Raw genomic sequence first — 16,332 nt, forward strand, 5'->3', positions numbered from 1 at the left:
GTGGGTAAGGATGTTCTCACGAGGAATGAAGTTTAGGACAGGCAATGACAGACGTATATATGCCATTGATCAACCCGAGCCACTTGTTCATTTTGTACTTTGTTTGGGTGGCACACTCGGACCCTGCGGGATAATTCCAAGTCTCTTAAGAATCAATTTCATTGTATTATGATAATTAAGGATTATCAGTTACACATGATTTAGCCTTAATATTGCCTTTTAGACATCCTGAAGTTCTCATCTGGGTACTATTGTTTCATCAAATCGTTTCCGTGAAAAGGTTAGAATACAAGGTAACCATTTACTAAACTAAATCTTGTAGTGAAAAATACATGATGCTTAATGGGCACCCTGTTTCTTAGAACTGGTAATTCTATTAAATGGTAGAATCTGCAGAATCCTACTAAAGGACCAACTGCTTCATTCACTGGAATTCAGTTAAATGCCATTAACAACAACATGGGATAGTATTACTACTAGTTTTCTTGAATTGTTGAATAGGCCAGAAGGTTTGAACAGCTGTTCCTTGGATGTTTGATGTTGTTGACATATCTTTTGTTCACATAAACCTTCAGTTTCCATGGTGAAAATATGTAGATTTGTTCAAGTGCTCAGTAAGTACACCACCTGGATCATTCACCTCAACTCCTCTATGTTGTAGGTTTGACCCTACACAGCCAAGAGTATATTTCAAGAGCCTCGAGCTAGCAAGAGAAGAGCTTATTCAAGCCAGTGTCCATATCCACAAGGGGAAAAAAGATTATTCTACCAAAGACTCTATGCTACTTTGCTAAGTACGCTTCTATAGATTTACGACTGTCTACCAGGAGCTCAGCAGAAACTCCCATACATTTTTTGGGAATATGATGATTACTTTGTAGCAGAATAGACTTACATTGTTGTAGCTTGTAAATAGCTGTTACAACCTTATTATAAATGCCGTGAAACTTGGATATTAAACCAAAGTAGGAGCTTGTTGTGTGGTGTAAAATGCAAGAGCTTCACCTGCATGCAATCCCTTGAAGAGTCGGAATTCTCGGTAATCTTCATAGATGAATGGAAGGTAGAGACGTGGGACATTGGAACTCACAAAGTCTGGAGGCGCATCCACGGCGTCCTTCTTTGGCCCAAGGAGAAACAAGGCAACCGAGACACGTGTCGCTGCTTCTTTGCATCGCACAAGGTGTTTCACGTTGCAGAATCTACCATTGCTCCATGCCTTCATCGCACACATTCACAAATGTGCAGATATGTTTCAGTCAAATAATTTAGAATTTCCCTTAACAATCAACCAAGAAGAAGTTAAAGAATTCACATCAGAGTCACTGAGATTAGAGACCATGACTTATAGAAACCTTACTATTGAGGGAGGTTGCAGGATAAAGTTCATTTTGTAACAGGTTCTGATATAGGCTGAACTGACTTACCTGACAAAATCATAGACTTAGGGGCCTCTTAGGATACCACCAAAATCTGTTGTTAATTGCAAAGTAGATTATTTTAAGTTAATCTTATTTGCGAATGGGACATTAATGCCACTTTAGAAGGCATTAACTAAGATAGACAGATAACTATCATAACCGTTATTTGCGTACAAGATTTTATGCAAACAAGACTATATGCATATAATTTTTGGGGTCTCCGAAGAGACATTTATACTACATTCCTCAATTCCCAAGAATTACAGCTGGGGCATTACGCTGCTATCCTCTTTGGTTGAAAGTTAAAGTGAGTAGAAAAGTATGGTAATTTAAGATTATCCCCCCCAAGTACCAGAATCCTATGAGGATATAAATTGTGATACGGAATTTTTTTTTTTTTTGAAAGGTGACAATAAAAATTTATATATGTATGTTTGCAACAAATTTCACATGCATGAAAAAAAAAATCACACACATAAAATAAATTGGGATCAAATTTCCCTCTTGCGAGAAGAGGTTTTATTAATTTTGGTTGGGATCGTACACTTCCAGCTCTATTGGCCGTTAATTACATTTCTTGAAGAAGAAAACACTTCTGATTATTCATCAAGAGGTTCCCTATCTAAGTACAACTTTTCTTAATTGTCTTCAAGAAAGAGGGATTTTTTGAAGAAGATCTGAATTTTGTGAACAGATCCTTTATACTAGAATATCCTTGTCCGGGAAGAGATTTTCTTCATTTTCCCTTTGGGGGAAATGTTATCTTTGTCATCTTCCGTCTGGAAGAGAAAAGTCTTCTACCTTTAGGGAGTCTATGGGAAGAGATCCTAAAGAGACTTTTAGAGAAAGACTCTCTGAAGGGATTTTCCATCGTCTCTATCATCTTTCTCCTGGAGTTTTGTCGTCTTTCTCCTCGAGCTTTGTCCTCTATCTCCTAGAGGAGAAAGGACTTCTCCCTTTAGGGAGTCTCTGGGAAAAGATCCCAAAGGGACCTTTAGAAAGTCTCTGAAAAGATATTCTAAAGGGATTTTCTTTTTTCTCCCGAAGGAGAAAGGTCTACTTTCTTTTGGGGAAACCACCGTTTTTTATCTTTTGGGGGAAACCGCCGTCTTTATCTTCTTTCTCCCGGAAGAGAAAAGTCTTCTCCCTTTAGGGAGTCTCTGAGAAGAGATCCTAAAGAAACCTTTAGAAAGTCTCTAGAAGAGATTGTAGAGGGATTTTCTTCTTTGTCCCGAAGGAGAAAGGTCTATTTTCTTTCGGGGAAACCACCATCTTTTATCTTTTGGGGGAAACCGCCGTCTTTATCATCTTTCTCCCGGAAGAGAAATGTTTTCTCTTTTTAGGGAGCCTCTGAGAAGAAATCCTAAAAGGACCTTTAGAAAGTCTCTGGAAGAGATTCTAATGGGATTTTCTTCTTTCTCCAGAAGGAGAAAGGTCTTCTTTCTTTTGGAGAAACCACCGTCTTCTATCTTTTGGGAAAAACCGCCGTCTTTATCATCTTTCTCCCAGAAGAGAAAGGGTCTTCTCCCTTTAGGGAGTCTCTGAGAAGAGATCCTAAAGGGACCTTAAGAGAAAGATTCTCAAAAGGGATTTTCCTCCGTCTTTCTTTTTTGGAGCCTTCATCTTTATCATCCTTCTCCTGGAGGAGAAGGGCCTTCTACCTTTGGGGAGTCTCTGAAAAGAGACCTTTAGAGAGAGATCCTCTAAAGGGATTTTCCTCTTTCTCCTGAAGGAGAAAAGTCTTCTTCTTATCTCCTTTCTGGCATCTTTTGGGAAAAGCTTGCAAAGAAAAAAAAGAAAAAAAAGAAGCCAGTAAACTCTTCTCACCTTTCTTTCTCCTCCTTTTCTTCACGTAGCTTTTCTTTCGCCAAGATCCGATCTCCTTTACGTAGCTTTTTCTCGCCAGGATTGGATCAGATCCCCCTTTCTCAAAGGGACCTTTCTTCTATTTATAGAGATTACTTAGACTAGTTGGTTACTGCCAACTCATCCCTTATCTTTAATTTTACGATCTCTACTTTCTCTTTTTGGAGCCGCTGTGGGTGTCACCCCATACCTTATCCAAGATTCCATGATCACTTACCCTTTTGTGGGGAGTTACGTAACCTCTTTTTTAAAGTGGGTGATTCTCGCAAAAGTTTAAACTTTAGTAGATTTAGGAATTTTCTCCTTTTCATTTAAGTGTTTTTTTGTGTGTATATCCCTTTATTTTAGGGATAGCATAACGTAACGTATAACCACTCTTTTCTTTTTTTTATCTTCGTTTTTTTTTAAAAAAGGAATTTTACTATTATGCCATTTTTTGTAAAATTTCGAGTCCAACAATGTATTTGTAAGAGTTACAGTGGGGACCAGGGGTCCCATCTTACATTTTACAAAAACATCTGTTCAAGGGAACACTCCTGAATCATAAGGAGTGTAGACTTCAGAATTACATGCCATTTCAAAAAGTAATAACGCTACTTAGCCCTCCTTCCAATTCTACTACAAAAGTCAACTAAGAATGGGGCTACAACTTTTCTATCAAACTAAAAAGGTATTTATCCTTAACTCCATAGGCCTCCGATGGTGAATTATCCGGAGCTATCGAAGCAAAATGGACTCTCCGTCAATACTGATACTCCACCTTTGCCATGGCCACCAAAAAGGCTGAGGAATTGAAAGCTTGATGAAGATTTACCTTGTTTCATTCATTCCTGTTTCTTTTTCTTAGAATATTTTAGTACAACATCTCGGTCGGTCAGTTCAACTAAATGACAACCATAGAAAAATGCCTCATAAAGCGAACAACCAAAAGTCAATCAAGCTTAGTCGTTTAATTTGCTCACATTGTCATTCCAAAGGGATTTTAATGACCCCAATAAACAGAATATATATCATCTGGACAACTTCACTCCCAATCCAAAAAAGGGAACCCTTCCGTCAAAAGTACCATCCTCTACAAGGACCAATATCCTTACCAGCAATCTCTTGAGCCATATGAGGAACACTACGAAAACAATTGAATAATTCACCTACTAAATTGGATTCATACTCGAAAACCTCTTAAAGCTTCTTTAGAAACACACTAATTACCTGTCTCCCCTCCCCTCTTCTTCTTTATGACCTCCTTTTCCTTTTTCTCTCTCAGGTCCCTTTTGGCCATGGATTCAAACATTGCTTTAGTTGCTTCGTAGTTTTCCTCATATCTTATTCCGAATACATCCCCAATTGATAACATATCTTCAAAGGCCTCCGATGGATTTTCTTGGTCCTCCCGCAACGGTAAATCATTTTCCACCAATATTCCTTTTCTTTTGACGTTCTCTTCCACGCAGAAACGTTCTCTGACTAATTCACTGACCTCATGATTTAGCGAGTCGCGCGATACAGGATCTTCCTGCGAACCCTCCTTCATCTTTTCTAACCTCCTAATCTCCGCGACCTTCCCTTCTTCCCAACGAAACCGACGAAGGCGCCTCTCCTCTTCCAAAGCCTCCATGAATTGGGGGGAATTGAACAGAGGCGCAGAGGCTTCCTGAAACAATTTCTTACCCAATGGGCTGCTGGGGGATTCCATAGAATCATTAACTTTCGAATTGGACTGTTTCCACTGCTTTCTTAGGATACTCAAAGTAACTTCTCTTGGAGTTGGGGATTCCTTTCTGGCTAGTTTCTTATTATATTCCAATTCTTTTAATAATTCTAGGTCGTTTACTTCGAACGTAATATCTTGGGTGCAGTTCCTCTTCCTACGCATTGAACCTTCGTCCCCCGACGTACCCGAAGTAGACAAGTTCTCAACCTCTTGCAGGTAGTCTTGGACTTTCACTACAAAATTGCTCTTCTTAACTTCCTTTTTTCTGAGACCACTTAGCGGACCTCTTCTAAACTAAAATCCCAGGGGTGATGGCAACCCAAGAGAGGGGAGGGGGGAAGGGGGGGGGGGGTGAATTGGCTTCAAAAACTTTTACCAAATAAAATGTGGAAACTAAAAACAACGGCAAATTAAAACCTTAGGCACATTGAAGATAAAAACACAAGTGCACAATCATACAAAGATAAAGAGAGATAGAGTCAAGAGAGAGTGCACCGGATTTTAAAGTGGTTCGGTCCGAGGATCAACGCCAAGGCCTGCGTCCACTCCACCGAAAACTTCGATGGCTTCACTATCCGATTCCCTTAACGGAGGAGAATCAACCTAATTATAATCCGGACAAAGGCTCTCCGTCTCCTTCACTTGCCTCTGTGGAGATGGCTCTGCGACTCCATCACACTTGTCTTTGTGTTGGAGAGATGGCTCTGCGTCTCTACCACCACTCGCCGTTTACAAGTATAATCAAAAGAAAATGAAAATACAAATGCCTCTTCAAAAGCAAAATCAATCTCTCAAGTGCACACAAAACAATTCTCAAGGATATACAATGAAGTTCTATGCTAAATCCTTAACAAATAGCTCACAAGAGGCTCAAGGAGGTTTCCTCACACTTAGATATGTTCCAATGAAGTTTTGGTGTGTGAAAATCTAATTTGGAGGGTTAGGAAACTCATATATATAGCCTATGATCAAAACTGGTTGTTAAAGGGGCAAAACTGTAATTCTGCGCAAATTTTAGAACTAGCCGTTGCGCCCCAATGGTTATTTCCAGTACACCAGCGGCAGTCGACCGCGGTGGGTGGGTAGCCCGTTGTAGGCCTGCTAGAATTTCAACAAAATGCAGTTTTCAGCTAGTTTTGTAAAATTCATATCTCCCTCGTTTCTTATCGGATTTTGACTTTCTTCTACTCGATTTGAATGGAAATGATGAGATCTTTCTATTAAAGCCAATCATTTCTATCTTTTGAGTATGTTCTCTAGGGGTTGTCCCAAGATATTTATCATGTTTTAGGACCCTAATAGAGTATGTTTAAAGCTTGTTAAGTGCTCCTTGGTCCTCTCATATGTACTAAGCTAAGGATTGGACTTTTACATTCTAAGACTTGATAAACACTCGATTTCTTCAATATCTTCATCTCTTCAAGTCTTCATTGTCACCATGGATCATCTCTTCCATAATTTTGGCTTCACGAGGTGATCATGAAATACTCCGAGCCTTCATCTTCCTTTGGCTTCAAATGATCTTCTCAATTTGGTTCATGCCCCGATCCATGCAATGTCCTTGACTTTTGTGTTTGATTGCTTGAATTTCCAACACATGCACTTACACATCAAACACATTAGAAATACAACACAAATCAACTTGAGTTTGGAATCATCAAAACATAGAAGATTGCCAAGGTGTGAACCATTGGGCTTACATAAACAAAGAGAGACCACCTCTGGTTGCCAATAGGCGGGCTTCAGATTTTGACTTTAAACGCATAGACCCCCTTTTCAAAACTAAGATTGCTTGTGGGACCGGGATGGACCAGCATGCTCCATGTTTCCATAATCTTCCATCAATTTTGAATTCCACGTCTATTGTCCTTTTTTCTTTTTATCCCTATCGGAAAATCTGTTTTTTAATTTAAAAACTCTCTTGTCCTCCATCGACTGCAGAACAAAGGTGTCAGAAAGATTTTTCCGATTGGCCTTTCCCAAAGCCCCAATTAATGCAGCATTTAAGGTTTTTTGATGGCCCCCTTTTCCACGCCAAATCTTCGAATTCCGCAGGGTCACTTTTCTGCTATCAGACCTCCTAGACTTGGGAGGCAAAGCAGGAGAGTCGCCAGAGGGCAATTCAAAATGAGCAGGTGGGTCTACCAACGGCTCCCTACTACTTACACTATCCGCCTCGGGATTTACATCAGGGATACCATCAGCATCCTTTATTTCCACCAACTCCGGGGATTTCTCTCCGGCGGCTTGATTTTCCAGCTCTAAAAAATGCTCAGAATTCTTAACACTTAGATCCCCAAATTTCCGACACACTAACGCAATTAAAGCATTCCTCACTCACCGCCTTAACTTTAACCAAATAAATGTTCGAGTCAACCTGAAGGTTGATTAATGCAGGTAGAGAGTTCCACTGAGGCGAGAGAATTACTGCAGATGCAAAGTCCAGACAGTGGTCGTGGTTAAGAAATAATTGGACTTGAGAAACCTGACCCAAAGATTGGCCAAGGGCTTCAATGGTAGATAAGGACTAGGCATGGAGAGGGATATCATAAAACCTGACTCTAATGGTTCTAGCGCCAATATTAAAGGCATGGAACCAAAATTTGAGGAGGGAGAGCATATCCCCCAAAGCATCCCCGCCACGCCCGAGGATGGAGGTGGCCTGGGACTCCGATTCAAAACAGAACAGGACCTCCGAAGAACTAATGGAAAACGGCTTTTTCAGCCGAGGAAGGCCCCAACAACGTTTGGCCCAGATGTCTTCCAAAAGCCATGTATTATTTTTTAGAGCTCCAATAAGGCAATTTTTAAGCATTCTGTTCCTCTCCATCACCAGGTCAGACGGAACGTCTATTACTGGATGCTCATCAGCAAGATTTATTTCCGGAGGATTGGGTGGCTTGGGTCTCCAAACTTTGGCCAGGACTGACTGCAATTTTGGCCCAGAGCATTTTCTGCAGGAGATTCGCAACCCGAAGTTTCTATACTGGCATTGCGGGCACATCCAATCGCTTCCGTTCGACGGCCCCTTTCTGTGAAACTTGGAAGCTCTTCGTCCAGGGATCTTACGGGCTCCAAACTCCAACCGTCTCAACTTAGTGGCCCATTCCTCAATACTTCCCAAGGATCCTGAGTGGGAACGAGGAGGGGGCCAGAAAGACCTTGGCAGCCCTTCGCCTTGACTTAATAAAATTAGCGACCTTCAGCAGCAAATGTTGAGAATACCCAAAGATTAAAATACCTCAATTGCAGAATATCCACAGTTTACACATACAAGAAATTGCTATGCCACGTGATCCAGATTAAGACCATAGCTGCAAAACGTCTGCTCCCCAATAGGATCTGAGCCTGGAGCCGCCAGGGGAATCTCCCGACAGCGGATGTAGTAATCTCTGATACCCATTAGTCTTTGAATCTGGTGGGCGAAAATTCATCAAAGCAACATTTATCAATGATCTGATCTTGCTCCAAGGGCTTGTAGAGGTTGTTAGCCCTATGGCTCTTTCAACTGTACTTGGGGCTTGTTTCTCTACCTTCTCCTTCCCTCCACCATCACCAATAACAGATAGTGTTGGGGAGAAGATGAAGAAGAAGGACTCTCTCTCTCTCTCTCTCTCTCTCTCTCTCTCTCTCTCTCTCCCCTTCTCTGCATTTTTTTTTCCATCATTTTAACACCGGGGCAGCAGAATTCATCGACGCCTCCTCCGTCTTCATACATCCCGTAACGCCCCAATCTCATCTTTTCTTCAATCCGGGTGCCTAGCACATGATTCGGTGTTCATCTCTCCATTGTGATATAGAAAATAAACCTACTAGTTAAATCTTTAACTTTGTTTGAGACAACCAACCTTGGGCATTAAGGTCAAAGTAGCTACTAGAAGTAGGGCGTACATGTTTATCTGAAATACGAACCAGACAGCCCATATACTATAATTGGTGTCTCCTGGTAAAAGACACTATTTTTTTTCAAGGCATCTTTAGCAGCTAAGTTTCTTGAGAGTTGAGTGTGAACAGGCATGTAAATCCCGTGGAGAGTTGGAGCTTTCGGTAGTCTTCAAATTTGAAAGGGAGGTAGAAGCGAGGAATGTCCGGATTCATGAACTCTGGTGGTGCCTCCACTGTTTCCTCCCTTGGCCCCAGGAGAAGCATTGCAACCGATAAATGTATCACTGCTTCCTTGCACTGGCACGGTGGTTCACATTGCAGAATCGACCATTGCTCCATGCCTTCATCACCCATATGTGCAAATGCGCAGACATTTTTGACTCAGATAAACATAATTTCCCCTCAAACCTCAAACAAATACCCAGAATTCCTCAGCAGCACAGTTCAGAAATGTGAACTGTGTTGCAGCTCTGATTCTAACACTAGATACCTCATATTTCTCTACTATACAACTACCCTGACCTTGCTGTTTGAAGTTACATGAAGCAGAAAATAAGCTATTTACTCTTCCCGTAAGTAGAAAATTCTATAACCACACACACACACACACACTCATACATACACTTATACATACATAGATACATACATACATACATACATACATACATACATATGGGATTAGTGTATCTAATTGATGAGTAGATAACTTATCTCCATCAGCCAGAAACACAGTGGGCCCACATTGTTACTAGTGGTACTAAAGTAGCTGTTCTTATAACCGTATCAACTGATGAAGAGAAATTAGAAGTTCAGTATAATTTTCAGTTACCTTTGCAGTATCGCCTATGTTGACAAATAGAGAGCCTGGGACAGGATCAACAGCAATGAATTCACCCTTTTTGTCCATAACTTCTAGACCACCAATACAATCATCTTCATGAAGTAGAGTTAGAAACCCAGAGTCCGTGTGCATGGTAATTCCAGAGGAGCCTACAGTTTCTTCCGTAAAGTGGTACTTGTTTATCCTGAACTGGCATGGCCATCCCTTAAACAAATCACAGCTCAAACCCATGCCCTCTGCTATCTTGCGCCCAATGTCCATTGCTAGCTCGTGCAATTCATAAGAATATGACTTGATTGTTTCTCTGCCAAGTGAGACATGGTGAAACATAGTTTCTTCAAAATGCATAAAGTCATTAACTCACCATCATTTTCTACTTTAAAGTTTAAACTGACTCTAGTGTGCAAGCTATCCCACTTGATAATCAGGCTCTGTTTTCAGGCCTTTAATTTTTGGGATTTTACCTATAAACACCTTTTTTTGTCTCTACATTTTTTGCGATTATATGTTTTGCTAGCTATGGTCACACACCACCCAATGAAAGAGGAGTTACAGTTGGCACTCTAATAATTAGTACTCCATAAATTTATAATGGGAAATGATATCAGCACCACCGTGTTTTGATAATTGTGCTCGCATGTCGTGTCTTTTAATATTTAAAGAGTTGTCAAGGGTTATTACTGTTGGAAAATTTGTTGAGGGTACTGTTGATGATAGAAAACAGAAACTTGTTGCTTCAAGGCGTGATATCACTTTCCTTAAGACAAGATTCGCCCCCACTAGTAGTGTGCAAAGGGGATCCGCGAATTGCCTCCAAGATACAATGAAGCCTAGTAGGGAAGCCCTACTAATGTTTGATGACGCGTAGCACTAGCGGAATCAAACCCGAAATGCCCTTCCGAAATTTCAAGCCTTAGAGAAATCTCTAGATTCTGTTTCTGCAGAAAAACAGTATCTAGAACAATAAAGAAAAGAAAAACAGTATGTAGAAATACTTGGGGATTTTTGTAGGAGTGTAGAAGAGAGTGTAAAATCAGTCAGAATTGCCAATTCGATTTCTATCTGAAATGATTGAAGTTTGCACATTTTTATAGACCATCTGGTGTCTTTTCAGTGTGAAAAACACCTCTACAGGGCACCTTTCCAGAATGTTTGAAATCTGACCGTTAGATCGCACCCATTGATATTGAACGGTCCTGATCGATCCTAGATGTGACTGTTGGCTTGAGTAAAACCTCTCTCCAACCCAGTCATCGTTAGATCAACCATCTATGGTGTGGATCGCACCCCCTTGGCACATGACCGTTGGGGAAAGGGACACAACCCATTTGATCACACCCTTTGACCGTTGGAGTCATGGGCCCGTTGGGCCGACCGTTAGGCCCGAACCGAAACGGGCCCACCGTTAGGCCCGAACCGAAGCCCAACCCAACTGAACCATTCGGCTTGATGGGCCTGCGAACCATTTGACCCACCCATCCGACCGGTCCACCTTCATCTTGATCCAACGGTGCAGATCAAATCTGGAAAAATTAAAGGCTCCAATCGCTCCTCGCGACGTTGCGTACGTGCGAAGTGCAAAGTGCGCCTAAAAAAGCGCCAATAAAGCGCCACTATGCGCCCTATAGCCCATTGCCCACGCCGCGCGCGCGCGTGTGCGAACGGTGCGTTGCACCGTCCCGCGGGTCCAACCATGGGTTCAACCCAATGTGCAATCAACAAGAGTTAGAAAAGGTAGTGCTTTATAAGCCCTTCTCTTTCTTTTCTCTCATCCGATGTGGAACTATCTTTTCAACTACACTTCTACATCCTTTTGTAAAAGCAAATATTTCCAAGAAAACATTTTCTTTTTCCCAAACGCTTTGATAAAACATTTTCCAAAACACTAAAACATGTAATATACATGATTTTGAAAATGCAAAATCACTAACAATTACAGTTCCCAAAAGCTCTTACAAACCAATTAAAAAGGAAAAGGCGACCTGTCTTTGAGCAACTATTAAAGCATGGTTGGGCTGACATCATTTCCCTTTATAATTTCTTAATATCTTTTCTTAATGGCTTGGGCTCTTATATCTTATTACTCAGACTAGGAATCTTACGTCGATAGTTTGTGCTCTCTTATTTCGAATACTTAAATAGAAAAATCCCAGTGATATATAAGATATATGAGAATATTTTCTTAGGAAATGTTGTTCAAATTACATACTATATGTAAGCTCATACTTTATGTAGGTACATAGGAAATGTTCTTCAATATATTCAGTAGAATCCATTGTGGTGATCGTTGCAGCTATGGAATCTGGCGTAGCAGTGGTGGTGGCACCAATAACAGATGCAGGGCAGTAGGCAACAACACCATACTCTTGCTGCCTGCTAGTGGCAGTAGGAGGTCATCAGATGCCCTTCTTACCATACAAACATACATAAAACTCGGTGCACCAGGAACATAGACATGACAAGGACAGAGAGTTGGAAGAAGGAAGGAGGAAGTGCCACCTGACTAAGGGTAAGGGGAGTAGGGGACATATCTAATAATTAATACTCTTTAATACTTTATATTAAAATGTAGTCACCAGCAATATTAATTATTAGAGGGCCGACTATGTGTGATGTAAATGCGGGCAAAAGTATAAGGCTGACTTCTGGTTATCCAAACAATTCATCTATTCGAATTTACTATTGATGGAGCTATATACCAAAAGTCTCAGGTATCAGACCACTCTAACCTCTTTATCTTGTAAACATTTGTGTATAGTTCCCCTGTTTGTTATTCGTACCCCTTCGTGAAGGCTTATATAATTTAAAGATTTTCATGGCCTTTACTTCAAACAAATGTATGGCTTGAAGTAGAATCATTAAACAAGAGGGGGCTTACCTGTATTTGAAACCCCCCTTGCATTCCTTCAGAAAAATGTGGGACCCCATAGGGCTATGGATCAAGGGAAAAGAAAGTTCACAGAAAAAATGGACAAAAAAGTCATTTTGGGGCACGTTTGGTTTTCTATGTTTTATGTTTCTTGATTTTTAGCCACTTCATGCCCCACTTGGAGACACTGATTTATTATTAAAAAATGTAGGGAATTTAACCGGGTAGAACTCAGCCCTAAAAGCTAGCCTTTAGGGGGAGGGTGCCCATTCCCTTATAACCATGGTTTTAAATTTCGGTTTCGGCTAAAATTTCGGACTTATCCGAAACCAAAATTTCAGTCGAAAATTGGTACACGCGCTCGAAACAACGGTTTTTTGGATAGAAATTTCGACCAAAATTTTGGTGATTTCGATCGAAACTTTGTAAAAGAATAAAAATTAATATTTTTCAACAAATTTTGCCGAAATTAACGAAATTTCGAAAGAAATTTTGTAAATTTCAGCTATTTCGGTTTCGGAACGTTTCGGTAACCGAAATCCGAAATTTCGGTCGAAATTTAAAACCATGCTTATACCCATCCCCATCCATTTCGCTTATTTGATGTGGGACTATTTGCTTTTGCGTGGAACCCCAACAAAAAAAATCATGGTAGCCAAACATCAGGAAACAATTTTTCCAAGAAGCCATCTTCCGCATTCAAATTCCACTATGGTTTCTGACACATTCAACTTAACCCCTAAAGTTTAAAAAGTTACAAGTAGACCTCATGTGGTTTCAAAACGTGACAAGTACACCCCATCCGTCAACTGTTCGTCAGTTTAACCTGACGGAAAGACTAAAACTAACCATGGTTAATATTTTGAGGACAGAAATACCCTCATTTGCAGAGGGATGAAGGTTACGCCATTTCCCATTGCCGTCGTTGCCCCTCCGGCCACCGCCTTCGTCGCCACCTTCGGCCACCGCCGCCGCCGTCATCTCCGGCCACCGCCGTCGCCTCCACCACAGACAATCGAATCCCACCCCATGGCTACATCATACCCACATTTCAAGAAAAAAAACTTTGATAAAAACAAAAAATAAAGCCCTAAAACATTTGGGTTTTTGTGCAAATCATTATAATGATGTGAATGAAGACAAATAAAACTCCTAAATGGAGGGTCTATGTTGATAAATCAACAAGGGTTTAAATCAAATCCCAATTTTTAGTTTTCAAGTATGAAAACCCTAATTTTCAGTTGGGGAATACAAGGGCATTTTGGTCTTTTTCCCCACGCCATCAGCTCCGTCCAGTTAAAAAAACCCAATGAAACCATAAACTTTAGTGGTTAAGTTGAATGTGTCAGAAACCAAGGGGGTCTAAGTGTATTTTTCCCTAAATATAAGAAGACATACTTGTGTCAAGGGAGTCTCTATGCAAATTCATAAAAAAAATAAGGGGCTGGCTAATGTTAAACATTAGGATTTAACGTATATGTCACTTTCCCACCATTTGACCGGTCTCTCTCTCTCTCTCTCTCTCTCTCTCTCTCTCCACACACACAAAACAGGAACAATTGGTGGGCCCAACAGAAACCGTTGGTGGAATGGTGGGCCCATCTTTGAACAACGTAGGCCTCGCCCATACCACACCATAGGACAATCCAAACCGTCCATTTGATGGGCCATAAACAGAAATAGGTTGCATCCCAAAATATCATTTCCATAGGCTGATCCTAGCCCTCCGATCTAAATAGAAACTACATCTTATGCAACCTCTATAGATTGTAGGGTTGTGATCATCCTATGGAAATGATTTTTTGGGCACAACCTATTTACATTGTGGCCCATCAAACGAATGGTTTGGATCATTCTATGGAGTTGGTCGTAAAGTAACATTAAGGCCCGTCCACAGCATAGGACGATCCAAGCCGTCCATGGTAGGCCCAATCGTAGGCCCCACCAATATTTTTCAAATTGAAGCGTACCGTCCACAACATAGGATGATCCACGCCGTCCATGGTTTGGATCATCCTATGGTGTGGTTCGTACCAATTTAGGCCCCACCCATATTTTTGAAAATGAAGTGTACCGTCCAGACCATAGGATGATCCGAGCCCTCCATTTGATGGGCCACGATGTAAATAGGTTGTGCCCGAAAAATCATTTCCGTAGGATGATCACAACCCTACAATCTATAGAGGTTGCATAAGATGTAGTTTCTATTTAGATTGGAGGGCTAGGATCAGCCTATGGAAATAATATTTTGAGACGGAACCTATTTACGTTTATGGCCCGTCAAATGGACGGTTTGGATTATCCTATGGTGTGGTATAGGCGGGGCCTACGTTGTTCAAAGATAGGCCCACCATTCCACCAACGGTTTCTGTTACGCCCACCAACTGTTCCTGTTGTGTGTGTGGAGAGAGAGAGAGAGAGAGAGAGAGAGAGAGAGAGAGAGAGAGAGCGGTCAAATGGTGGGAAAACGTTAGCCAGCCGTCAGGGCGGGGGATATCAGCGCCCTTTTTTTTTTCATGAAAAAAATGATTATTAATGATTTGTTTCACAAGGACAACTGTTAGAAACTCCGTAACACAACAACGTCTTAATCGAAGCACTCAAATAAAGAAAAGAGGCGAAAGTGACAAAAAACAGTAGGTGGCAAAACTAACTCCTGAAAGAGACTGCAACTCAAAACTCTGTAGATATCAGACAACTAATATTGGCACTGCAATGTTTTAATAATTGCACTAACTTACCTTGTCGTTTTATTTTCTAATTAACATTTGAGTATTTGACACCTTTTTGGTAAGTGTACTAATAACTTTTTACAGCTCTTAAATAATAAAAGACAAGGTAAGTTAGTGCAACTATTAAAATAATTCAGTGCCAATATCAGTTACCTATAGAAATCAGAAAACCAAGATTCGAAAACAAAAGACAAAGTAAAAGGGCCAAAAAAAAAAAAAAAAACCTCTGGCAAGGGGTGGCGTTCAACTGCGTACAGAAAGCTTCAACAGCGTTAGAAGAATTGACATCATAAAGGCCAAAAGCTTCGCAAATGGGACTCTGAGGACTGAGTGCCACGTATCCACTACTGGCGATTGCCCCAGTATTCCGGCGTTTAATCTCCGGCGGAAGGTCAAAGAGAGATCTCACGACCCTTTTCATTTCTAATAACAACTCTTCGGGGATTTTATGATTGATGATCCGAAAACACCCCCATTCTTCACAGGCTTCTATAAGTTTTGATAATTGACTTGGAAAGTCTTTTAGATCTATTATTGGGATTTCAGTTTCCATCAGCTGAAGAAAATAAAAGGATCGGAACAAGAAAGGGGGGAAAGGGGAGAATTATTTTTTTCTGTACTTCTTCTTCTTTGCCGGGTTTACAGGGTTTAAAAAGGGGAAAGAGGTGAAGGTTAATTTCGTTATTTTGGTACGAAAAAGGAGTAATCTGGTAAATTTGATTCCTTGTGAGGCCGGCTTAGTGTTGCTTTGTTGAGCTGATAGTCAATGCACGGAAATGGCACGGATTATTCTTGAAAATAAAAAAAGGGCGATGATATTTTCACTCCCCCTGATAGTGTGGTTTGACGTCAAAAAGAGTTAAAGTTGCCCACTGTTCACATCAAATCACACTATAATGTCGGGGGGTGAAAATATCATCCCCTAAGAAAAGATCCCGTCATAAAGTCCTATGTTTTTTAGCCGCCCCCCCCCCCCCCCCCTCGGCCCTACGTATAAGATAATGCGC

The 16,332-nt window shown here is 40.9% G+C and overlaps 1 protein-coding gene across 1 annotated transcript; it reads right to left on the bottom strand.

Moving 5' to 3' along the window:
• Window positions 1-783: 783 nt before the first annotated feature.
• LOC143845736 (2-oxoglutarate-dependent dioxygenase DAO-like) lies at window positions 784-16,078 on the bottom strand. Its single transcript, XM_077354146.1, has 3 exons — window positions 15,550-16,078; window positions 9,713-10,028; window positions 784-1,219 (listed from the first exon to the last, which is right to left on the bottom strand). Exons 1-3 carry the CDS (start codon window positions 15,876-15,878, stop codon window positions 956-958), a joined length of 909 nt encoding a protein of 302 aa, XP_077210261.1. The 5' UTR covers window positions 15,879-16,078; the 3' UTR covers window positions 784-955.
• Between the last annotated feature and the right edge of the window lie 254 nt (window positions 16,079-16,332).

Source organism: Tasmannia lanceolata, unplaced genomic scaffold (genome assembly GCF_043159265.1).
Source record: "Tasmannia lanceolata isolate RefF3 unplaced genomic scaffold, GAP_Taslan_0.1 ptg000015l, whole genome shotgun sequence".
Lineage (NCBI taxonomy): Eukaryota > Viridiplantae > Streptophyta > Magnoliopsida > Canellales > Winteraceae > Tasmannia > Tasmannia lanceolata.